Source organism: Physeter macrocephalus, chromosome 8 (genome assembly GCF_002837175.3).
Source record: "Physeter macrocephalus isolate SW-GA chromosome 8, ASM283717v5, whole genome shotgun sequence".
Classification (NCBI taxonomy): Eukaryota; Metazoa; Chordata; class Mammalia; order Artiodactyla; family Physeteridae; genus Physeter; species Physeter macrocephalus.
Genome location: NC_041221.1, coordinates 82145361 through 82172756, shown reverse-complemented (window position 1 = coordinate 82172756; position 27396 = coordinate 82145361). Strand labels below are relative to the sequence as shown.

The window sequence follows — 27396 nt, the reverse complement described above, 5'->3', positions numbered from 1 at the left end:
TCATCATTTGCTAATGAAGGTTTATATTGCTATAAGTACATGCCTGAGGTAGTGGTCAGTTGTTTTCTCTGTGATGTAAGAAAAATGGAAAAGAAGGACTTAAATGAAAAGAAGTGGGTTTAAAATTCAAGGTCAATAAGATTGTTAAAGTAGTTAGGGGGTGTGGAATTTCCTTTTTGGAAGTACTCCCTAAGGGCCCAGTTGTTAGTAAATAAATGTTCTTGCTGAATGTCTTGCACGTTTTAAATTGAACGGATGCTTCTCCCCTCCCCTTCTTGCACTCTTCCCTCCAAACCTGATGCACATCCAATGCTACCTATCTCATTGCATCCTAGCAATACTTATGCCAGAAATCTGGGTCATCCATGACATGTCCTTCTTCCTTACTCCCGTTTTGTTGGCCTTCATCAATCCTGGCATTTTTTTACTTTAAAACATATTTTGAATACATTCACATTTCTTCCCCACTGCTGCCCAAACACCTCAACATATCACTATGCTACTTCAGAAGGAATCTTCTCTTGCCCCCTCTATTTCATTTTCTCAAGGTAGCTATCAGAATTACCTATTTAAAACAATAGATCTGATGATCATGTGCCTCTTTCTCAAAACGCTTTGTTGACTTTGTATTGGTCCTATGATAAAGTTAAATTAATCTCTCATACCACACATTGGAATCACTGATTCAGCCACACTGACCTTCCTTAATATTTCTTATACTCTGTCACTATCCTGCCCACCCTAAGGTCTTTACTTTTTAATTCTTTTAGTTTGTAATAATTTAATTCTGCTGTCTCACTTTTTTTAACATCTTTATTGGAATATAATTGCTTTACAATGGTGTGTTAGTTTCTGCTTTATAACAAAGTGAATCAGCTATACATAGACATATATCCCCATATCCCCTCCCTCTGGTGTCTCTCTCCCACCCTCCCTATCCCACCCCTCTAGGTGGTCACAAAGCACCGAGCTGATCTCCCTGTGCTACGCGGCTGCTTCCCACTAGCTATCTATTTTACATTTGGTATTGTATATAAGTCCATGCCACTCTCTCACTTCGTTCTCTTTTTTGCCCCTTGATCACCAACACTTTCTTCAGCTCTCTGCTTAAATTTTACTTCTAGGAAATGTTCTATAATCCTCTAAAGTACATCTCCTCCTTTCTTTTTCTAGCATTTATCACTCTGGTAAATAAATATGTGTGTAATTGTCTGTTTTCCCCTCTAAGATCATAAGCTCCTAGGAACAAGAGCAAGGTCTACTTGGTGTAGTATCAGACATGTAGTGGGCACAAATATTTGTTGGATAACAAATGCACTAATGAGTGAAAATTATGAGGTCAAAAATTGATTTAAAAAATATAAATAAACCTAAAACGTCTCGATCATGTCATCACTTTAAGCACTTCAAACTTTTGCAATTGAATTCAAAGCCATTTTATGTGGAAAGGCTGTCTTATTAAAAATTTTTAATTCAAATTTTTTTTATCCTTATTAACCACTATTTACAAAACACTATACCAAATGAATTTTGCCTGCTTCCAAAAAGCAAATTTTATCTTGTTTAACGATAAATATTTCTTATCTTGAGAGTATCCAAAAGAATGTGGTACAGTGTCTGAAGGCAGATAGTTCCCTAAAAGGAATTGCAGATGTTTTGAGGAGTGTTGCCATACTCTAGAACCTATTACCACTTTGTAATGTAAGATTTTGTATATTTATTTTAAAAAGAAGTCACACTAGCTCTTTATGTTGAAACTGTGCTTAACCATCCTTTTCTGATAACTAAATATCTTACATATTTTATATCAGTGAACATCAGTGATTACTGTAGAGTATTGCAGTTGAAGGTTAGAAAAAAATGGTAGATCAAGTTTGTCCAAATGTATCTTAACCACTGTCCCATTTACTTTTTAAATTAAAGCAAATCTTTAGCATGATTTTCTTTACCTTTGTTTCCCTGTTTTAGTAGAGAGTACCAGTTATTTGCTGAATTTCTCATTTTTTAGTCTAATTAACTGTATCTTTATAGGTACTATTTTTAGAATCTTTGATAAGCATTTTTTAGATTATCTCCCTACCAAAACATTGCACAGATATAAAAGCACCCTTTGCAGGTATCCCTTAACCTGTATGTTTATACGTGCTAACATACAATAATGTTTTGTTTTGTTTTGCCTGTGGCCGCAATTAAATACCTCCAAACCCAGTGGCAGAATTAAGCCAAATTATACTTTATATTAATAAAGATTTAGAAAACTGGTTCAGTGGCTTAGCCCCTGTTTCTAGTTTGGAGGCAATATAAACAAAATATTTTCATTTATTATCTTATTATTTTCATTTTGTGACTTTTATAATCCATTATGCCACTTTCAAGAAAACAGTAACTAACACCTTTTAAAACTAAACAATATTTCTGTTCAAGTTACTTTCAAGTTCTCTTTTTATTCATAGTAACAACTTTTGAGGATATGAGATAAATGTTGAAGCTTTAAAAATAATCTTTGTATGGAAATCATCCTAAAATATTGTGATGTAGTGAAATAATTTAAATTTCCTTTTTTACACCTATTAAAATTTCTGCTTAAGCGTATTTGAACTATTCATTCTAGGTAAAATTTAAGAACATTTAGAAATTTGTTGTATTAGGTATATAGTGTTTCAGGTCCATGCTAATAATGTTAAAGGAAGAAACTCAGAATTACTGACTTTAAATTTCTTCCTATAGAAGCTGTAAGTTACAAAAGAGAAAAAGATATTTCAGAGAAGGTGTGCCTTTTTGTTTGTTTGTTTGTTTTTTTGTGGTACGCAGGCCTCTCACTGCTGTGGCCTCTCCCGTTGCGGAGCACAGGCTCCGGACGCGCAGGCTCAGCGGCCATGGCTCACGGGCCCAGCCGCTCCACGGCATGTGGGATCTTCCCGGACCGGGGCACGAACCCGTGTCCCCTGCAACGGCAGGCGGATTCTCAACCACTGCGCCACCAGGGAAGCCCAGGTGTGCCTTTTTGTGTAAACTTTTCAACTGACTCATAAGGGATGTGACTTTTTAAAAGATGAGTATATAATGGTTATCTTCTCCCTGGAAAAATTCAATACACAAACAAAAATTACAGTGATTCTTGCTATTGATACAGAGCTATACTTCCATGACTGTAATTTGTTCTATGACAAAGTTTTAAAAAAGAACTTCTTAAATAGAGTTTCTTTGGTCATGCAATCAGAGTAAGCGTGCCTTGGATTCTAAGACAAAGCCATTGTAAGATGACAGGGGAAACAACTGAGAGCAGGTGTACAGCAGACCATTGAGAGGAGGTCAAGACAGGTTAGTAGATGTGCCTTGGAGGTCTTAGAGACTGATAGTAGGTAACAGGCAGAGGTATGTGCAAATGGTCATCATTAGGATACTAGAGAATGAGTAATGGGAATATTCTGCAGGTGCAAAAAGCTATGCATGGGGGTAGGGGAGGGGGCATGGCAAGAAATAACGAGTAGAGATCTAGACAGATGAACTGTTGGTGTCAAGGGAATCCAACTGCAAATACTGATGACTCGACTGTGGAAATGGAAGTCCAGTGGCAAGACCGTACTCCCTCAGAATTAATATGAGGAAAGAACTCAGTAGAATGTTTTCCTCTTGTCTCTAAGGCAATGAGATGCTAATTAGATGGGATCTGGGACTGAAAGCCCAGCAAAAGGAAGTAAGAAATGGACCTTTTTCTGGTACAAGGATTGAAGCCTGATCCTAGTTTCTTTGAATCAGTGTACTGGGTCAGGGACCATTAGCAAAGTTGACATGATGGTGAATCCTAAACTATGGTTTCAGTTGTCTTTGTATTCTCCCTATCCTAGCTTGGCTGGAGCTAGCTTGGCTGGAATCTAGATGGGATTGGTGGAGCCTTCAGTTAATAGTTAAGGAGTTATTCCTTTGTGGGTAAGAAGAAGGCAGAGTTAGAGTCCTGGCAGGCAATTATAGCTGAAGAAAAGATGCTTCATATGCCATTCTTCTCACTATGCTTCCCTACTTTTAACTGTGGAAGGGAAAACACTGAGGGGCATGATTCACAGCCACTAAAAGATTTGTGAGACCAAGAATACCACAAAAGTAAGCTTTGTTAAACCTGGGAGATACTTTTGTTTATTTTTAATCAGAAGGACAGTTGATTTAATCAAAATCATAGTATTTGCAAACAAGCACTGTGCAACAGGGCAAGTACAGTAACCTCTAAGGACCCATGGAGTTCCCTAATTTCTAGATGCCCCATGGAAAATGTTCTTCAAAATGAAATAGTAATTTTGGGGGAGGGGTGTATTAGTTTTCTATTGTTAACTTAACAAACTGCCACAAATTTAGCAGCTTAAAAGTTTATTATCTCACAGTTCTGTAGGTCAGAAGTCTGGGTTGACTAAGCTGTTTTCTCTCCTCTAGGTCTCACCAGGCTGAAATCAAGGTCTGGGCCTGCTGGGTTCTTCCTAGGAGGCTCTGAGAAGAATCCACTTTCAGACTTATGTAGGTTGCTGGTAGAATTCAGTTCCTTGTGGTTGTAGGAGTCGGCCAGAGGCTGCTATCAGATTCTAGAGACCACCACATTCACAGGCTCCAGGGATTAGGACATGGTTATCTTTGGGGGGCTATTCTGCCTACCACAGAGGAAAACAATTTTTTGCCAAGGGATGACTCTGATTATCCAGTTTCTCTTACCAATAAGAATAGTTAAAATACCTAGACTCCAAACAACTAGAAGCTTAGGGATTTTTATACTGAATCAATAGTGTAGAAAAGAGACAAAGGCTTCCATCTTTGAAGTCAAAAAGGAAAAAGCAGGGCAATGACCAGAATCTATAACTGTTAAAAACTTGTGAAAGAGGGTAACAACACTAGTATTTCTAACAACTTTTCCTTGTTTTTCCCTTAAACTATGGTATTATGAAATATTGTTTAAGGTTATTTTATTAAATGTTTGACTAAAATGTTAGTTTGTGGATTGGGGCGGGGAGAGGGTGTTTAATGGAAAAGCTCACAGATAGGCCTATAGTTTGACTATGTGGCCATAATGCAGGCTTAATGCTGTAATAACAATTTGCCCAACCTTTGAAATTCATATGAAGACAGTAAGTGCTTCTTGAGCCCTGAACTTATATGAATGCTAAAAATGGTGTCTTAAATATCCCTATTTTGTTTCATTTTTAAACAGAAAATTTTATATGCTATTTATATGAGTTTCTTTAGTAACTCATAATTTTGAGGAGTAATTGCACTAGGTTCAAAATTCTTTGTGATCAGAATGAATCTGTGCATCTTAGAACAGCCCCAGGTACATAGTAGGTACCTAATATTTGGGATGCATGTACAGAAGTGAAGATATCACGTAGAACTTAATTGTCCCAAAGCAAATTCTTTATGTCAGCCCTTTTTCTTTCTTTCTTTTTTCTTTTAAAATTTAATTTATTGAAAATACAGAGGTGGGGAAGAGTTCATGTGGTAGTGCAGAGTCCCTAAATTCATCTTAGGAAGTACAGTCTTAGCACTTGTTTAAGCTGAATTTTTCTCTACATTACTGCAGATTGGAGCCTAATTTCATTAGCTTATTTCAATTATATTTTTTACTACATGTTATTTTGAAAAATTTCAAACCTATAGGAGAGTTTAAAAATAGTACAATGAATACCAAATACCCCTCACCTAACTAAATCTACCAATTTGTTAGCCCTTTTTCTTATAATCTACCTTTTCTGATTAAAGCTGAATAGAGAATTCAGGGAACCTGATTTCTGAACCATGAAACTTGGCTGCTGTTTTGAAAATTAACTAAATCAAAGGCTGCCTGCTAAAGTATTCTATAGGAATGAAACAATCACTGTGTTTATCAGGGTCTTTTTGCATTTCTCTTGCACTGAAAACATTTTTTAGCACCTGTAGCTGCTTCGCTTCTGTTGCCTGTCATATTTCCCATGCTTCTTGGCTTTCATATGAAAAAGTTAACATTTTGTAGAAATTACCAGCCAATCAAAGCACTCTTTTTCTTCTGCATGGCAAACATCAAGCTGTAATACTTAGATCAACTCTTTTACACTTTATGTTTCTAGGCGCTCAGGGGCTACTTTTAATTTTGTTTTTAGTGCTCTTTCTGGGTCTGTCCCTGTTTTGGAAGCCTAAAGCGTTGAATACTATACTCTGGATAATTGTTTTTGTGAAAGCACATATAAAATATTTCTAAAACAAGCCTAAAAAGTACACGATAGTCAGTGATGCTGGTTCTCTGGACTCTAAGAGGGTGACTGAGTGGAGTGGGCTAGGGTAGAAAAGCATGTGGCTCTAAAAATGGACTTGTGAAGACAATGCTAACAAATGCCCAGGATTAATGAAAGTGATTTTTAGATTACTTCTAGGATCTAACTTTCCAAAACAGAAAAACTGGTTCTTCATGGTCTGAAAACTAAAATGTTTCATGTCTTATTGAAATAAGAATTCTTTTTTTAAGTTAGAAATACTTGCATTTTATTTAACCTTAAATTTTAGGTTTGTCTTAAGTTAGCATTTGGTCTTGTTTTATAGCTATTGACAAAACTGGCAGTGTGTATTTTTAATCTATAATAATTTTTATTTATATTAGAAATATGAAACTTCAGAAAGTGTGTGAATGTTTTATTAAAAAGTCAATCAGGGCTTCCCTGGTGGCGCGGTGGTTGCGCGTCCGCCTGCCGATGCAGGGCAACTGGGTTCGCGCCCCGGTCTGGGAGGATCCCACATGCCGCGGAGCGGCTGGGCCCGTGAGCCATGGCCGCTGAGCCTGTGCGTCCGGAGCCTGTGCTGTTGAATCAGTAATGAAAAAACTCTCAGCAAACAAAAGTCCAGGACCATATGGCATCACTGGTGAATTACCAAATATGAAAAGAAGAAGTAATACCATACTTCTCGAACTTTTCCAAAAAAATTGAAGAGGACGGAATACTTCCAAATTCACTTTACAAGGCCAGCATTACACAGATACCAAAGCCAGAAAAGGGTACTACAAGGAAAGAAAATTACAGGTCAATATACCTGATGAGGGGCTTCCCTGGTGGCGCAGTGGTTGCGCGTCCGCCTACCGATGCAGGGGGACCGGGTTCGCGCCCCGGTCTGGGAGGATCCCACGTGCCGCGGAGCGGCTGGGCCCGTGGGCCATGGCCGCTGGGCCTGCGCGTCCGGGGCCTGTGCTCCGCAGCGGGAGAGGCCACAGCAGAGGGAGGCCCGCATACCACAAAAAAAAAAAAAAAAAAAAAAAAAAAAGTCAATCAGTTATATCATTCTAACAGTTAATTTTAAGTATCCACCCACCATCTTTGGTAGATTATTTTTTACCATTTCCGTAATTATAATCATACACCCAATTCTATATTTGGCATGTTTTACATAGCACTATATCATAAATAAACTCCTATGTTTCCCAAATAATTCCACTTGTAACTACGATTTTTTTTTTTTTTTTTTTTTTTTTTGGTGGTATGCGGGCCTCCCTCTGCTGCGGCCTCTCCCGCTGCGGAGCACAGGCTCCGGACGCGCAGGCCCAGCGGCCATGGCCCACGGGCCCAGCCGCTCCGCGGCACGTGGGATCCTCCCAGACCGGGGCGCGAACCCGGTCCCCCTGCATCGGTAGGCGGACGCGCAACCACTGCGCCACCAGGGAAGCCCATAACTACGATTTTTAATAGTTGAAACATGTTCTATCATGTTTAGACACATATATGTTTTATATGTGCTACAATCTATAGAAATATTATATTATTGCTGAATTTGGGGGTTACCTCGAATATTTCTTACTATAAATATATGACAGTGAACATATTTTATGCATACTGTTTTTCTCATAGTTCCGAATTTATATTTGGATAGTGTCTGAACAGAAGGATTACTTAGTTAAAATTTATTAATTTTTTTATAGCACATGATATATACATGAAGTGTGCTTTCTACAAGTGTACCACCCAGGTTCCCATGCCACTAATAACCTATTAAAATCCTGTCCTATCAAGATTCCTAAGCATATTTCCCAAGTTATCAATAATATCATAACTGTTTACTTAGTTGCTAAAAACATTTGCAAAGAATGACCCTTTAAGGTTTGCCAGATCTTTGCTTTACATCTATTAACTGAAAAGATTTCCCCCCAACTTTCTAGCATTAGAAAAAAATAACCTGCATATGATCATTGAAAAGGTTCACCTCACTCTAGGCAAGAAATTTAGAGATCAGTACCTAGAAATGGAATGGAAACATTTGGGAATTATAAATATCAAGAAAACATTCTTCAAATCTTTAGAAGAGAAAAACAGATTACACCTCAAGGAACAAAAATCAGGATGGCATCAGACTTCTCTGCAACACTAAATACCAGACAATGGTGGTGTCTATAGTTTTGATGAGAGTCAAAAAAAGACATTTGCACATATAAGGATTTGGGAAATGATATTCATACATCCTCTAGCCAACTAAGAAATATATAAAAATTAAAACTCATGGGCTTCCCTGGTGGCACAGTGGTTGAGAGTCCGCCTGCCGATGCAGGGGACACAGGTTCGTGCCGCGGTCCGGGAAGATCCCACATGCCACCGAGCGGCTGGGCCCGTGAGCCATGGCCGCTGAGCCTGCGCGTCCGGAGCCTGTGCTCCGCAACGGGAGAGGCCACAACAGTGAGAGTCCCGCGTACCACAAAACAAAAACAAAAACAAAAACAAACTCATGAGTAGCACAGTTATGTTATTGTTTTAAACTGATAGGGAAAAAAAACTAGACTGGAAATTGGAGTTGATTTTGATACTGAAAGTATAATTATAAAACTGAATGTAGAGGTCAAAAATTATTACTGAAAGCAGAGATGATGAAAACAAAAAGTTTATGCCTAAAACTCCAGATGTTTATAATAAGGGTTAGGAAATGGAAGAGGGAGATGTAGAATAGGAAGAGAAAGCTAACTTCATTTTTCATAAAGAAACATAAACGATAGTTTGTCTTAACGTTGGTACCTTTAAAGCTTAAGATAAAAAAAGTTTTTCTCTAATTTTAAAGGACATCTCATTAGATGCATATGAGAGTGCTTTTCTGCTAACAAGTGAAACAGGTAGATAAAATACAGCATAAAGTTTAAAAATAAATGGACGGGAGATGATTTGATATATGAACACACAAAAAAGCTGAGTTTGCAATGTCAATTTTGGGCAAAGTAGATTCAAGGCAGTGATTATTAAACATGAAAAAGAAAGGAGAAATGGACAAACAACAATAATAGGGTATTATATATATTTGAAAGAGCAAGGGGACAAAAATTAGAGACAATATAAAGATATTAGGCAAATGGATAAAAATGTAGAGCAGGAACATGGATATTTATTAAATATCCCTGGGAAATTATGAAAATTGGTCATTGATTAGACCACAAAAAATTATTCAACAAATTCCTAAATACAGAAGTTGTATAGTATATCTTACCTGGACACAATTGGGAAAGCTAGAAATTAAAAAGGATAATAAAACCTCCAACATTTGTAAATTAAAGTATATCTTTGGTTAAATCTACAAGGTTTGATATTGGTGTTCTCCTTTTTTTCTAAATCATCTAATCAGTATAATTTTGGTTTCCAGTTATATCCAGTAACTCTTTGGGAAATCAAAATTATACTTATTGGATGATTTAGGAAAAAAATCATGAACACCACCATCAAACCTTGCAAATGCAATCAAAGGTAAATTCAGAGCGAAATTTACAGTTTTATATCCTTTATATTAAAAAAAAGGAAATAAATTAGTTACTAATCTATTAAGAATTTTGAAAATAAACGAAACCTTTTTTACAAAAAAGGAAAATAGAGATAATTTTTTAAAGAAGAAAACATATTAATTAAACAGAAAAAGAAAGTGAACTAATAGAACAATTCCTGGCAAAGATAATGATGAGAACACTAATTCAATTTAGGAGAGAGAAAACAAGTCATCATCTGTCTAGTGCCAGCAGTTCAGTAAGGCAGTCCAGGGCAGGTGGGCAGGCTGTGCTCCACAAAGTCATCCAGAGACTAAGGCTAGTGGGTGCTCTGCCATTGTTCAGGACATTGGTTTTGTAGGCATGACAGAAATTAGATCTCCACTTAAAAAGTAGGAGGCAGTCTAGAAGTGGTGCATACCTCTTCTGCTCACATTAGTAAGAGACTAATTCCTGGTGAGAGCAAGGGAGACTGAGCAATGTAGTGTAGCTGGGCTGCCAGGTCCCTGGCTACAGTTCTATTACCATAGAAGAAGAGGGAAACAGATGTTTGTGGTCTACTGGCAGTCTCTCACAGCTGCTACAGAGGACCTTTTTAAGCATGTGAAAGTGGTATGTATGTGAATAAAGCTAAAAATCTCAATGGAATGAAGTTTTCTGGGAAAAATATAAGTAAACAGAATTGAAGTAAATAGAAGTAGAAAATATAAAAAGAATAATGGCCATAATTACTTCCAAAATTGCCTTTGTATTCAGGCAGTTTTACCCGCTGCATATTTTTTAACTTTACAAAGTAGATAAACACCATATTATGTAAATTTCTTCAGAGCATTATAAAAGAGTTTGCAATCCAGTCCATTTTGAGAAGGTAGAATAATCCTAATGCTTAAATTTGAATGTAATCCAGCAAGGAATTTTCTAAACCTGTCTCATTTAGAATATAGATGTAAATATTAGCCAATATAATTCATTAGCCTATTAAAAGGATCATCCATGATGATCAAGCATGACTTATCTCATAAATACAATGATGGTTTAAGAAAACTATCAATATATAATTACTTATATCCCCAAAGAAAAACCAAATGATACCAATCAAATATGAAAAGGCAAAGTGTCTTTGCCAAAAGAAAACCAAATAATACCCATCAAATATGGAAAAGCAAAGTCTGTTTTATTATTCCTGATCTTTGAAAATTGTTTTTAAAATACTAGGCATAGAAATAGTTCTTAGTATGATAAAGAACATGTCTTCAACCAACAGCTAAAATATTTAACTGTGCTCTGTATTAAAATTGTGAAGACAGGAAACCTACTACAGGGCCCTGATTAACCACTGTTTTGATTTCTGCAGTTTTAGTTACTCACAGTCAACCAAGTTCTGAAAAAAATTAAATGGAAGATTCCAGAAATAAACAATTCATAAGCTTTAAAATGTGGACCGTTCTGAGTAGCATGATGAAGTCTCACCATGTCCTGCTACATCCTGCCTGGGACGTGAATCATCCCTTTGTCCAGCTTGACCCACCCATTAGTCACTTAGCAGCCATCTGGGTTATCAGATACAGTGTAGTGGTATCACGTGCTTGTGTTCAAGTCGCCCTTACTTTACTTAACAATGGCCCCAAAGCATAACAGTAGTGGTGCAGGCAATTCAGATATGGCAAAGAGAAGCTGAAAAGGGCTTCCTTTAAGCGAAAAGGTGAAAGTTCTCAATAAGGAAAAAAGCAATTGTATGTCGAGGTTGCTAAGATCTGTGGTAAGAAGGAGTCTTCAATCCGTGAAATTGTGACAAAGGAAAAAGAAATCTGTGCTAGTTTTCACACCTCAGACTGCAGAAGTCATGCCCACGGTTCATGATAAGCACTAGTTAAGGTAGGAAGGGCATAAAATTTGTGGGTGGGAGACATGAACAGAAAACGTGTTCTGATTGACAGCATTGTGTTGGTCCAGAAAGCATATTGAGCCTCTACAGAGACTTCAGCAAGAGATCCTCTGAAACAAGTGACACCAAGCCATTTACTGCTAGTAAGGGATGGTTACACAGATGCAGGAATAGGTGTAGATCAGAAAATATAAAAATTTCTAGAAAGGCTGCTGAAGAAGCTGCTGCCGCATTTCTGGCAGAGGTGAGGAAGATTAAGGAGAGAGACCACATTCACATAACTTTTATCACAGTATATTGTTATAATCGTTCTATTTTTTTTAGTTATTGTTGTTAATCTCTTACTGTACCTAATTTATAAATTAAACTTTATCATAGTTATGTATGTATAGGAAAAAACAATATATATAGAGTTCAGTACTATTGCAGTTTCAGGCATCCATTAGAAGTCTTGGAATCTCTCTCCACAGATAAGGGGGTCTACTGTATGACCATTTTAAATGTTTCTCAAACAATACTTTTATCTGACTTAAAAATAGTATAAGTGTGTTAATAGTAAAGACAAATAATTCTCTGCCTGGTCTCTTCCTACCTACTCTTACCTTTAATCCTTCCAATTTCTAATAAGTATATCACTATTTTAGTTCCTCTGTTATTACCTTCACAATTTTACATATACTTAAAGTATTTTTTCCTTTTCCACCAAATGTAGACTTTATATCTTGATTCCCCAGTGTATAATTAGGCAGCTGGTTCTGTACCATCCTTAATAACTAAAACTGTTAGTTATTTAATGTGTAGAATCTTGATAAATGCTAATTATGTTATAATCAATTGCATTTTATTTTTAAGCAAAATTTTATTTTATGCCTATTGTTTTGAAACCTCCTTACAGAAGTATATACAACTGTTTTTTTTCTATCAGAGGCCACTAGTGATAATAACTAAGGTCAAAATAAGAACTAGTCTAGCTTTTATTTCAGATTTTTATTTAAGAAGGGAAAATATAAAATAACAGTATACATCTCTGTTCTTTAAATTCAGAAATAGGGAATTAGAGAATAAAAATTATTATTGAAATTCAATTATATAATAGCATTTAAGAGAAGGGGCAAAATGGGAAATGGTGCTGGACATATATACAAGGGAAAATAAATAACACAGAGAGGAAGGGGCACAGATTGACTTGTGCCTTCTTATAGGTAGAAAGATATAAAAACAGAAAGTCCAAGAGAGGAGACTTAAACAAAGATAAATATATAGCAACATGAAGAAAGATTTCGTGGTGACTCTTTGAAGTTCATTTTAATATATCCCTGGAAAAGCAAATAATTGTTCCATAATTTAGTTCATTTGAAAACACCAAATTTAATGTATTGTATTTATAAAAAGCAGGTAAAAATTATATTAGTGATTTGGGAAAATATTTTAAAAATTAAAAGTAAAGTTTTCAATTCCAAAAAACCTTGAAATTCAAGTCACATGACAAAGTAAATGATTTAAGAGCAGTTAGAAAATACATATGTGAAAGTATATGTTAAAAGCATACAAAGTAAACTAGTAAAAAGAAAAAATACTTTTAATGATAATTAATATTTTTACATTGCTCCAAAGTCTTATGTATTCAGTTTAGTTAGAAGAATTATTTTAAAGCCATATTATTTATATGTCTTTCTTTTTTACGAGAGAGAATATAAAAAGTCAACCCTAAATAATTGTGGATATAGTATATATAAAGGATTTTCCATGGTATTCTAATGGGAATTCACACAAATCCAGCGAAACTAATGCTTTGTAGTAGTTCTTAGTATAATTAAATTATTTGCTCTCCTTTTTTAATTCAGTCACAAAGCCCCAGAATAATATTATACATACTTTATGAGTTAGAGCCAACAACAACTTTCTGTGGATCCTCAAGTCGTGAGATAAATTTGTCTCATGAGTTGGAAGTAAACTTGAGACAAGTCTCAGAAATTCCAGCAATGAAACCCAAGAAATGGGGTACTTCTCCCATCTACATTAAGCTGTAATCCCCAAAACTTGATTCTTATTTAGCTTACAGTTTCAAAGCATGTATTATTTATTATTGCTACCGTATGTAAATGAGCAAGTTAGGCAGTTTGAGAAATATACTCTTTTACAAAACTTAGAGTACCATTTAGTGTAACTCTTCAGTGTTTATTAGCAGAGCTTGAGTCCACACAGTACAATAAAGGAGGGAATTATCCCTTGTCAATAAATCCCAGAAGAATGGATGGATAATTTAGCTCAAAAATGTGATCCACAAAGTGAAGTTTGGACTGCAGTGCTCTATCCCAGTGCTTTGTATTGGGTAAATAAACTGGATAATGACTAGTATTCTGTTCACTTCAATTTGTGTCCTTAGGCCAAGCCTAGAAATTGCTATTACACCAGAAAACTAAAGCATCGTGCTCTATACTAGAAATTATGTAGCTATAAAACTCTTTATTTTCAAGACACCTGTATTGTTATGGCCAAAGTATGATTATTAGGCAAGAAAAAATTTCTATAAAATTCTTGTGCCACTGTGAGGGAATAGGTGCAAACTATAAAATTGCGAGACATCTTTAAAATGTAGAAGGCAATCTCAACGACAGAGTAAGAGGCATATTTAAATCAGTCACCATAACCTGATCCATTCATTTGTTTGGTTGATTCATTCCTTCCTGACTATTCTATTTAAAATTATAATTCTTACCCACTTTACTAGGAACTCTATTTCCTGCTCTTTTTCTCCATAGCACTTATTGGGCTTTCTTTCCCCCTCTCACTAGAATGCTAACTTCAAAAGGGCAAGGATTTTTTTTTTTCTGTTGTGTTAACTGCTGTGTTGTAGAGATTGTAAAAGAATCCTTGGCAAGATATATTTTGATTTTGATATATTGAATTTATTAAATAATTTTGAAGTCATAAAATGAACATTCAGAAGGCATCTCAAAGATTTAACTTGCTTAAATCTTCAACTGTATCATTTATTTTGTTTCACTTTTAAATAACAGCTGAAAAAAAAATCCTTAGGAAACCTATACAATGAAGAACTTAGAAGAAAAAAACTAGTGTATTATATATCTTTAAACAATGTAGTCCCCCCAAAAAGAGAAAAAATAAAGGAGCCAATGATGACCCAACACCTTTACTTGTTAAACTTTAGTTTAGATGCAAACAAACATTTTTTTCCCTTTAGGTAGGCAAAAGCTTTTTTTTTTTTTTTGCGGTACGCGGGCCTCTCACTGTTGCGGCCTCTCCCGTTGCGGAGCACAGGCTCCGGACGCGCAGGCCCAGCGGCCACGGCCCATGGGCCCAGCCGCTCTGCGGCATGTGGGATCCTCCCAGACCGGGGCACGAACCCGTGTCCCCCGCATCGGCAGGCGGACCCTCAACCACTGCGCCACCAGCGAAGCCCCAAAAGCTTTTTTAATATACTTGCCAGGCACAAGAATTGTAGGAGAAATAGCATCTTTGAACAACACTAAGGAGGTGCAGCAATTCACTGAATTCTGTTTTGTTTTTGTAAACCTCCTCAACATTGTAGTATACATTTCTATAAAAGCATAGGTGAGTGTGTTTTAGAAACTTGTCTCTCTTTTTACGTAAGTCTTTTTTATTGCAAAAACAAGTTTCTATTCTGCAATTAATTAGAAAAATAGTGACATCCTATGTCTAGCTTTCAGTACTAAGAGCAACTTCCCCATTAAAATAATTGACTGTCAAAGGATGTAGATCAAATCTTTCTTCCTAGATCTGCCTGTAACCATATATATTTAAACTAAAAGAAGATAAATGTTTGGTGGTAAGTTTTTCTCTTACTGTAACATTGTGTATTAAAATTTTATGCAAGTTTAATTAAAATGAAAAACAATTTGCCTTTCATTTTTTAAAAACGTGAGTGTTGATATTTTAACGCAAAATAGAGCTATCTGACAAATGGTAGGTATTCAATGTACACTGAATGAAATTGCATGTTTTTGCTTAAAATGGGATGATAGATTGATGTTTCATCTTAATATCTAAGAAATATTATTTCTCCTTTTATACTTCTATGCTTTATCAGAAGTTTAGAATGTTGGCATTCATAGGTAACCAACATTTTAGATAACCACATTTAAATCTAGGTTTCCTCAGGAAATACTAAAATCATTGGCTTTCAGTGATAATAACTTCCAGTACTATAGAATAAACATGTTTTAGTATTTTTATCAATTTATATATCGGGAAATATATGCTACAAATATACTGAGATATTATATCTTCTAATGGAATATTAATTCATGAATGAATAAACTGATCTACAAGTGAGAAAAGTACAACAAATACACTAGATCCAGGATTTGTTTTGAGTTCTTTTCATAACAGAACTGTTGAATTCATACTGATCTCTCTTCAGCATATTTCTGCTCCCTTCTTGGCTGTTCTTAGTATTTGTAATGTGTCTAACGAGATTGAGGGATGAAATCCATGGTTGTAAAATAGTTGTATGTATTACTGCTCTATTTAAGAGTTAAATCTAAAACCTTGACTTGATTACAAAGAGCCTATCCCAAAGTTTTTCATATTCCTATTTCATGAAGCCATAGGATTCCATGAAATAATTTGCAAGTAAAGTAGACTTTGAATTTTTCAATCTGATTTTTTCATAATCTGTTTATCTGAGACTAATCTCTCCAAATCTAATTCCTTTCTCTTATTCAATCTCCTAATTACTTTTTCATCCTCATCACCCTGTTTTCTGCTATCAGTTATATTTTGGCTACCAATTATAGAATATCAGAAAGTGAAAAATGTGCGTGTTGCCACCTATAGACAGAGAAGTAATTATACTTATTTATGACAGAGAAAAGCATAATCTAAAGAGTTCTTGGGCTTCCCTGGTGGCGCAGTGGTTGAGAGTCCGCCTGCCGATGCAGGGGACACGGGTTCGTGCCCCGGTCCGGGAAGATCCCACATGCCGCGCCCCGCAAGGGGAGAGGCCGCAGCAGGGAGAGGCCCGCGTACCGAAAAAAAAAAAAAAAAAAAAAAAAAAAGAGTTTTTTTTCCAACTCCTACAACCACCATTTTCAAATTTGTTACTTAAATATTTATCTATTTGTTGTTTATGTTGCCATTTCATTTTAAGGCTGTGCCTTAAAATAAAGCATTTACTTAAACTTCTATCACTTTATCATTTTATTTGCCTTTTATATTTTACTCAAATATACTATCTTATTAAAGTTCTGTGATTTCAAAACGTTTAAAGAGACCTGTTTAAACCAAATAACTTAGTCATATCCTAAACTAACTGCTACATCTTAGTTTACCTCTGGAGTGGGGGAAATTACCAATATTTGTTCCCAGGAATGAAGAGCTTCCCTTCCTACAGTCTATTATCAATCAGTCTTTTGTTCTGTGCCTTCTCTGTAATGATATAGGTTTGTTTCTCCTTTATTCTTTGCAGAGTGCTGCAGCAGCTCCCAGTCCAGTGCTAGGAAACATTCCCCCAGGAGATGGCATGCCAGTAGGTCCTGTACCACCAGGGTTCTTTCAGGTACTCAGAGAAACTCTGACTAGGAATGTTAAGGCATAGGAACTCCTGTTCGATTTTATTGAAATATATGAAGGAGAATGAGGCTATTTTAATCCTTAAGGTAAACATAATGCTGTGCAGCCAACTCTTGATTATTCAGAGACCGGTTATCTTGTATGTAGATTAGCCCTTCCTTCCAATATTTTCTTTATTGTCAAATTTTTATTCGTATATTTTACCATTTCACTGTGCAAGTAAGAAAGAAAGGTAGCTGAAATGCAAATTAGCTAAGCTAACTGTGGTGAAGATTTGGTGGGAGAAAAGGCTAATGGATGAGGTTTTGGAATGATATATGGATTTTAACTATCCAAGCCATCCATATCTCCACAGACTAAAGATAATCAAGATTTGGCTGTACTTTCACATTATGGCTAAGTCATAACCTATTCATTTATCAAAATTATAGGCTATAACAAAATATTTTGAGAATCATCTTTGTGGCTTTTAAACTGGAATTTTTATCAGTATCATTATATAACATTTATAAAATCAGATTTTAAAATACATATGTTAGTATTTTAAATTTGCAACAAGCGCATTTATTTTAGCAAAAGATGATAATGATTTTAGAATTACATCACTTTTCAATTTTATGGCATCCACATTTAAATCTGACAGTTTTTTAACCCAAAGCTACATAGATTCTGAAGTTTATTTTTTTTTTAACTCCATAGTTAATTTTATAACACCCTTTGAGAAAATTAGGAAGAATTTTGGAGTTAAGAACTGCAGTTGGAAGGCATTACAGGAATTAATGTTATATGCTATATTGTTAATGAATTACATCAGGTACTTATAAACTAATTTGTCACTTTAGTGTTTTATATTTTCAAAGTCCTTGATAATCATTTGTTAATTAATACATACCATCATTTCAGTGTAGATCAATGTACTTTATAAATGTGAAAATGGAGAAGTAAAATTATAAGTAATTTTCCACAGTACAGCAATTGAATAAAAAAGTCATAATTAGAACCTAGTACTAAGTCTGAAATGTAAAGTCCTTTAGGATATGCTATTTGTCTGGCTACTCTATATTAATATTCAAAAGTCTTAGAGCTCACATTCTGTCTTGAGGCCCCTTTCTTAAAATCTAGGAACATATTATAACTCTTGGTTATTAATTAAACAATCACTGTTTAAAATAATAATAATAATAGCTAACACTTAGTAACTGCTTGCTGTATGCCGTGCTTTGTTCTAAATATTTCATGTGTATAAACTCTTAATCCTCACAGCAACCTAGGGGTAAAGTAAGTATTATCATCATTACCATTGCACAGATGAAAAAACCAAAGCATGATAAGCAGTTTGCACAAAGTCAGAAAGTCACAGGACTGGGATTCAAGTCAAGGCTTTCTGATCTTCTGCCATTGACTTTACCTTTTAAAGTTCATAGTTGATCGTTACTCATAAAATATTTCTAGCTCATTTTATACTTTTTCCTCATGCTCTTATTTCTCTTACTAAGGATAGATTGGAATTAGGGAGTAAATCAGAAGAGTTTATCTACTTACAAGAGCTAGTAGAAGCTCTCTAAGTGGCACTTTAAAAAAGAGGCAGTGGGTTGGGAAGGAAACCAAATTCTTCCTAGGGTTAAGCAAAGATGTATAAACCTCTACATTTTCATTTTTACATTTTGTAGAATGAACCATTCTTCCCTTACCTGCCTTGTGCCTGAGTCTTGGTAAGAGTAGTTGAAACAGAATTAACTTCTGTTTTAATCCAATTAGATAAACACTTGACTACTACTAGATGCCAGGCACTGTGGTAGGCATATAAAAATGAGTGTGTATAATATGTACCTTCCTGAAGCTCACTGTCTAGCCAGCGAGTCATTATTAAAAATAAATAACTGTAATACAGAAAGATATGTGCTGTAACAGAGTAAAGTTCTGTGTTGACCTAGAAGAGAGAGCTATCAAGTCTGCCTGAACTGGAGCTAAGAGTGGTTTGGAAAAAGTTTTCCAAGAAAACAACAAGCAGAGGAATGATATTCCAGAGAGTGGGAAAAGTATAAGCAAAAGTGTGGAAGCATCAGAATGACCTGTGCAGAGGTGTTCAGGGTAATATGAATGGAAAGTAGAGGGGAGGGCAGGCAGGAATTTCTGGAAGTGAAATTGGAAGATAAGCCGTAGCATCTTGAGAAGGGCCTTATATGCCATGTTAAGAACTTGAGTCTTTATTCAGTAGGCATGTAGGAACTGTCAGACATCTTTAAGAAGGGCAGTGACCTGAATTCAAACTACAGAGTAGATTTAGGCTTTGTTAGGCACCTATGATATAGTTGTATACAAAATCCCTGCCGTTAAAAAACTTACACTGTGGTGAATGAGGGAGAGAGAGAAGGCAATTAGAATTTAGAAAGAAAATGGCTATATTAAATGAGTAGTGTGTGTTTTCAGAGCACATCAGAAGGCCACCAAACCCAATCTTGGGAGAGTCATTGTCAGAAAAATATTGTCAAAACAGTAAATAGGGCTTCCCTGGTGGCGCAGTGGTTAAGAATCCGCCTGCCAGGGCTTCCCTGGTGGCGCAGTGGTTGGGAGTCCGCCTGCCGATGCAGGGGACACGGGTTCGTGCCCCGGTCCGGGAAGATCCCACATGCCGCGGAGCGGCTGGGCCCGTGAGCCACGGCCACTGAGCCTGTGCATCCGGAGCCTGTGCTCCGCAACGGGAGAGGCCACAACAGTGAGAGGCCCGCGTACCACAAAAAAAAAAAAAAGGATCCGCCTGCCAATGCAGGGGACACAGGTTCGATCCCTGGTCCGGGAAGAACCCAGGCACCATGGAGCAATGAAGCCCATGAGCCACAACTACTGAGTCTATGCTCCACAGCCCACAAGCCACAACTACTGAGCCCGCATGCCACAACTGCTGAGCCTGCTCACCTAGAGCCTGTGCTCCTCAACAAGAGAAGCCACCGCAATGAGACTCCCGCGCAACGCAAGGAAGAGTAGCCCTGGCTCGCTGCGACTAGAGAAAGCCCATGCACAGCAGCGAAGATCCAATGCAGCCAAAAATAAATAAATAAAATAAATTTTAAAAAAAATAAAAAGAGAAAATAACAGGCATGAATTCCAATTGAGACTATGCTAATAACCAGAAAGTTGGGGGGAAAAAAAACCAGTAAATAAAATCCAAATTGGCATCTAAAGATGAATTAGGCAAAGGAAGCAGAGAGATATGGAAAGAATATTCCAGGAAGAGGGAAAAAAATTTCTGAAGACCCAGACAAGAAAGGAGAGAGACCAAATAATTCCAAAAAAAACAGAACTTAATTAGCTAAGGGGAGAATGGCTGGTGATGAGGCTCCAGAGTAACCTTGAGGAGCCTTGTAGGTTAGTTGAGTTTGAACTTGATTTTAAGGGCAGTAATAAGCTATTGAAGGACTTTAAGCAGGAAAGAGGCATGTTCATATTTGCGTTTATAGAAAAATCACTCCAGTTATAGGGTGTAGCGTGGATTGCAGAGGGACAGGTTTGAAAGTAGGAAGACTATTTAGGAGGCTATTACAGTAATCCAGGTGAGATTTGATGATAGGGACCACAAAATGAGGAGTAGGTTTGAGGTAGGACAGATGAAGAGGTTCCTGTGGGACCTCCAATTAGAGATATTCCTTAGGCTGATGAACATACAGCTTTGAAGCCTAAGACAGTGATCTAGGCCAGAGATAAAAATTGCAGGATTGTCATCATATCAAGGACCTGAATCTACAGGCGTAGATTGATTGTCCAGGGAGAAAGGACAGAATGAGAGAGTAAAGGGGTATATACCTGGACTCGAAAAACACTGACCCTTGAAAGAGGAGCAAAAACTACAGAACCCATTAAAGAGACTGGTGCAGACTGTCAGCTGGTTGGCTGTGACAGTAGCTCAAGAAAGAGACTCTGTGGACCTACTTAAGAACAGTGGCAGCAGGACTGGGGAGGAAGAAGCTATGCCTAGTACGTATAAGGCCTATGCCTAGGCCTTAGTTGATTAACAAAGTTAGGGGTAGAAGGGAGAGTTGGAGGAATCAAGGATGACTCTGAGGTTCCTACTTAAGGCCCCTGGAAAATTTTCATGTCTTAATCTAAGTTAGGAAAGATAGTGGGTAGAAAAAGTTTTAGATATGTTTGAGCATGATAAATGTCATTCCTTTTTATCCAGGGAGACCATTCCAGCTAATCTTTTAAATACTCGTTTCCCCTATTCAGTAGGCTTAAGTATGGCCAGTCTCCCTAGAAATGCCTCTCTGAAATACTGTAAAGCTCAAGTCATCTAACTTTTGAAAAAGAAATAGTATGTTACCTTTGGTACCTATCATAATGGGATCAGGGTACTCAAATGTCTCCTAATTATCAATATCAGTTTCCTATCCTTCAGCATGATTCTGACCACAATGCTTGTTGTTAATGAAGAGCAGCTACCTTCTATAAGTAGAAATAGCACCACGGCAATCATAATTCAAGTCCAAACACCAGTTTCTAATCCAGTTCCATAGACATAGTGATGTCCAAGAATTATCCAGAGTATGAAAATAGTTTTGAATCCCTGTTCTTAGTGAGGAAATGCAAAGCTTATTTGGGGATGGCTGGATGGGACTAGACCAGGAAAAGATTGAGCCTATTAGAATTTAATGAATAAAGGAAAGTAAAGCAAGAAGAATTTTAATTAATTAACGCATAAAGCTTCACCAGCTTCAGCAGTTCTGAGCTCTACTCACTTTGTGATCCTACCATAAGAAGTACATTGAAAACATTCTCCTAAATAGACAAACATTCTCGTTTTATCCCTGTTTACACTGCAGAACAAACCCTCTCTTTTCCATTATAAGTATAGACTTAAATATATTACCAAGTGGAATTATTACAAACTCTAAATTTGTGAATTCATAACAACTGCATTTGAATAATAGCAGTTAACTCAAACTCCAAAATAAATAGTTACGATTAATACTCCATACATTTAATAAGTCCATCCTGGAAGATGGTCTCTAGATTAGCATCTGTCAACCATGTTGATATCTGTCACATCTATTTGTGACAGATATCAACATGGTTCAGACTTAAACCTTGACCTTTTTTAATTGAAATGGGAGTGCTTCTATTGTTGAGTAGGAGATCAAATTAAGTAAAATAAAGGGGAATAGTTGGACATGCAAAAGGAGGTGTCTGTTTAGTAAAATAAAGCTATTTGAAGTAAGACACATTTATTTACTTGGAGTCTTTTATCAAAGGAGTAATTTGTATAAGAAACCCTCTAATTTCTCAAAGTGACCTACCATGGAACTGGTGAATGACTTTAGAGCAACTTTCTTAAATTGAGGAGTGTTGCTACTGGGGTCAGTGGGAAGATAGTAGAAGTGGCCTTTGATCTAACTAGAGTTTGGCAGTTTTGGTGGAAGAAAATACAGTACTGTGGTGTGGTGTGAATACACCTAATAGGTCCTCAGAACTAAGTCTATACTCTGACTCTCCTGTCCCTATGCTAGAGTATTATTCAAAAGTTTCATTGCATGCTAAGAAATTTGAATTATGCATTAAAAGCATCAACCTGCTGTATATTCATTCTCATAGCATTCTTACTAAAAGTCAGGCAAAATTTGATTCCTGTAATTTTATCGAATAGGCAGCATTAATCCTTGAACCAATTAGATTTTCTTCACACTTACGTATAACAATCAAAATAGTTTAGTAAAATGCACTTATAAAACAAAGTTCTCATTCGTGTTTTTTAAAAAAATAGACTATTAACTCTGTTGCTTTATAATTTTCTAGATCTGAGTAGTAAGAAATCGTCTCTTGTGAATTTAATATAACTTAAACTACGTAAAAGAAATGGGCATTTCTTATTCCAACCAAAAAAATCTGAGGGGAGTGAAAAAAATACTTTATTTTTTCCTTCTTTCTGCTCTTTACCACAAGAAAACTTTTAAGAAAACCATATCTTGTTTTTATCACTCTAATCAAACACATCTATAACTTTTATATAAAAACACAATGTAATCTTTTTAATAGGTCTAATGTAGATATCTTTGCGTATATAACTAATGTGGGATATACTTGTAAATATTTAATTTTGAATTCTGTATACCCTTTTGTTCATTTTTACCATGTATTATATTGTGTTTTGATTTTTATCTTAATACATTTGCTGTATTCTTAGTCACTGGATCTGTCTTTTTTACTGAGAACTGTTGAAAACTAATAATACATTGATGATGGATTGTAAATGTAAGGCTTTGACATGAATAAGATTATAAAACTTGTTGAAGATAAAGTATACCAAGTAATTTAGTTTCAGACTACAGGGGCCATCCATATTTTAAAATCCGAATTGATCAAAACTCTGATATGGTGGAAAATATGTTGCAGCAGGTTCCTAAGTCACATTCTTTCTACAGGCAGAATGTTTAGCAATGGTAAAGCGGTTTTGCCATCTAGTGGTGGTTTGCCGATGTCTCTACTTGTTTGGGTATATTTTCCAAAGGTTCTATTTTTAGCAAGACTGCACTGTAGCAAGCTGACCTAATGCTTTGACATAGTAATAATGTAATAAGAACAACAACAAAAATACAAAGAAATCTCCCCTTTTCTCCATGGTACACTTATTGACTAGAAAAACTCAATATAAATGACATTCATAAAGCACCAAAGACAAAAACAAAGCTCAGGGTAATATAATATTCTTGATATTTTAAAAGAAAGAGAATCAAAAAGGAGAAAAACAATTATTTAATCTAACACTTGAAAATGAAAAGGAAAGAGACTAGAAGAAATGTTTTTACAAGCCCTGGTTAAATGTTTCTGGAGGTAGATATTTATTTGATTTATTTTTGGACATAAGTCCTACATTTTGAAGATACCTTCATAACTAAGCATACTCCTCTTCCTATTCAGACTTTCACAAAACAACCTTTTATTATCAGTAGCACCTGTTTTACCCTGTTATTTATAGATACAGTAGTTAAATAGTCTCAATTCCTTCTCAGTTTCCTTCTATTATTAATCTTTAAATTGTCTTCTCTCCCAATGGTTTGCCTTTCCTCTTATCCCTCCTGATCATGGCTGTTTCAGAAGTTAGTATTAGGAAATACTCTAAGCCAGGAGAAACTCCCTTTCCTTCTCCCCAGAAGTTGTAGATATCATCTTTGACCTCAGATAACAAACCAAAAGATTAGTAAGTACATCATTTCTTAATTTGAATAAGTGGAACACTGAATATCTCAAGTTGAATTGACTTACTGAACTATAACATTTAACATTATCAATATATATAGTTTAAAATTCACACATTAAAAATAGTATTTCTCAGAATTAAATACACCAGGATTTGGAGAGTAGAGGTGGGGAAGGTTGCATATTTGTCAAAGTTCAAGAAATAAAACTGAAGTTTAATTTTCTTAAAAATGTAATTTTGAATCTTTAAAGAACAAAGATTCTGAATATTGAGAACAGAACAAGTGTTTCTCTAGTATAAAGATAAAAGCAGCCTAAAAAAATAAAGGTGCCTGACAGCTGCTGGCTTTGATAATGCTTTCCTGCAGTTGTGGTAATAGTTTTTCTGGCCTCAACTATTAGAACAAATTAAAACTGCTCAGCTTGAGTAACTAAGTAAGTTTTTTTTTTTAAATCGCAGTTTCAAACAACTGAAGACCCTATAGCGGTGACTAGATGGACAATAAGCAAAGAAGGGGGTGTCAGGGGTTTAGACTCTTTACTTGGGTTTTTCAGTTAGAATGGAATGAAATAGTTTCCTGTTAGAAACCTTACTTTTGATGTTTATTTATCAAAATGGATGTTTATGAAAAAGTTAACTTGGCCATCCTAGACCAATATCTTATTTTTGAAAATTCTTCCCAGAATGCCTCTATTTTTATTATAGATCCCTGGGAAACAAAAAAATGTATAGCAAATATCCAAAGGCAATTTATAACACAATCTTAGTTTTTTGTTTAACGTTGGTTACAGAAACAAAAATGGGCACCATTCTTTGGGGAATTAAAGGTAAGGAATGGACTATTAAATATAAATCAAATAGTAAATATATTGCAAATTCCCTATATAGGTCGGATAGATTTGTCTTAAGTATACATAAGGATACCTTCAGCTTTTTGAAAAATAGCTTATCAGACTTCCTTGGTGGTCCAGTGGTTAAGCACAGGTTCAATCCCTGGTAGGGGAACTGAGATCCTGCATGCCATGCCATGCAGCCAAAAAAAAAAGAAAACACCATTTAAAAAAAAAATATATATATATATATATATATATATATATATATAAAATAAAAAATAGCTTATCACTAGGTGGTGTTCTGGAATAATTTATCTTCTATCTATATCAGAGGTCAACAAACTTTTTCTGTAAAAAGCCAGATAGTAAATACTTTAGGATTTGAAGGCTTTGAGGTCACCCTACTCAACTCTGTTGTTGTAGTATAAAGGCAGCCATAGACACTGTGTGCACTAAAGAGCATGGCTATTCCAGTAAAACATTATTTACAAAAATAAGTGGTGGACCACATTTAGCCATGAGCCATAATTTACCCACTCCTATTCTTTATGAATATGGTCACCACTAGATGACCTGTAAGAAATCCAAAGGGTAAAGACCAAGAACAGTGTTTCTCCAAGTGTATTCTTGTACTACTGTCAAGAGTCCTGGGGGTCACCTGCCTCCTAGTATATCAGGATTCTTGGTGGTGGGGCAGTGGCACTGGAAATCCTTTGGTTTTTGTTGTTTGTTTTTTATTTTTAACAGATGAGTCTTACAAGCTAAAATTTGAGAACCACTGGCTCAGATTGCTGATGACATTTAGCAACAAATATTTATGGCCCCCTCCCACCACCCTGTGCTAGAGTTACTGCAGTAAACAAGCTAAACAGAAATCCTTACCCACATCCAACATAGAGTCCACTATGGGAGACAGTCAGTAAACAGAATAAATAATTCTTTTTAAATATATGATATGTTAGATTGTGATAAGGACTAGAGAGAAAAATGAAGCAGAAAAGGAAAATAGGCAGTGTTGAGGAAGTTCTGGATGGGGTGGCCACAGAAGGACTCATCAAGAAGATGCCATTTAAGTAAAGACTTGAAGGAAGTGAGGGAACAGGCATCTGGTATCTGAAGGAAGTGTTCTAGGCTGAGGGACAAGCAGGTATAAAGCCCTTGAGTTCAGTGCATGACCAGCTTTTTCCAGGGATAAAGAATGCCTGAGTAACTATAGTGGAGTGTCGGCTGGGGAGAGCAATTAGATATGAAGTTGTAGGCAGTAGAAAGCCACATCAAGTAGAATTTTGTAAGTCACTGTAGGGATCTGGGGTTTTGTTCCGAATGGAAGGTTTTAGCAGGGTCTTTCTGGCTGTTATGTTGAGATTCATCTCTAGGAGGGAAAGGTGGAAGCAGGGAGACCAATTTGGATGTCACTGCAAAACTTTACAAGAGAATATTATGGCTCAAACAAGGCTGGTAAAAGTGGTGAGAAGTGACTGGATTCTAGATATGTTTTGAAGTTAGAGCCAACAGATTTTGGCGATGGTTTGGATATGTGTTGTGAGAGGAAAAGACAAATCAAGGATGACTGCAAGTCTTTAGGCCTGTTCAGCTGAAAGAACGGAGCTGACATTTACCCGTGTTATATAGGTAAAACTGCAAGAGGAGGTATGAGGGGACAATCAGAAGCTTAAGTTTAAACTTAAGATTAAGATGGCTATTAGATAGTCAAGAGATGTCGAGTAGGGAGCACGGTATCAGATCTGGAGTTTTATGCTTGAGGCTTGGGCTAGACGCATTTGGGAGTTATTAACATATGGATAATATTGAAAGCTGTGAGCCTGGATGACATCACCCAGGTAATGAGTAGAGAGAGAGACAAGAAGCTCAAGGATCCCAGGGTTTTGTTTTTAAGAAGGCAGGAAGATGAGGAGGAACCAGCAAGAAGAATGGGAAGGAGGAGCACATGAGTTAGGAAGAAAACCAGGCAATGTGGGAGCCTGGAAGCCAAGAAGAAAAATTCAGGGAAGTGAGGAATGATAGCTGTGTCAAATGCTGCTGATAGTTCAAATTAGTTGAGGACTGACAACTGACCATTGGACCTAACGAGGTGGTCACTGATGACTTTGATAAGGCCAGTTTCAGTGGAGTGATGGGGTGACAGCCGCATAAAAGTAAATTCAAGATAAAGTAGGAAGAGAGAAATTGCAGACGAGTGTGT

General features: G+C 36.2%; 1 protein-coding gene across 6 annotated transcripts in view; it reads left to right on the top strand.

The window, feature by feature from the left end:
• The window catches only part of SSBP2 (single stranded DNA binding protein 2), a 300702-nt gene that overhangs the window by 194600 nt on the left and 78706 nt on the right, over positions 1-27396 (top strand). For 4 of the 6 annotated variants that reach the window (XM_024119897.1, XM_055086646.1, XM_028493040.2 and 1 more), the window contains exon 5: positions 17068-17157. The exons of 1 other annotated variant lie outside the window; for it this stretch is intronic. In XM_024119897.1, the coding sequence (XP_023975665.1) occupies positions 17068-17157 (90 nt within the window). Of the gene's footprint in view, positions 1-4425; positions 4507-17067; positions 17158-27396 lie in introns of those variants that run through there. One more of the 6 variants, XM_055086647.1, reaches the window with a different exon arrangement.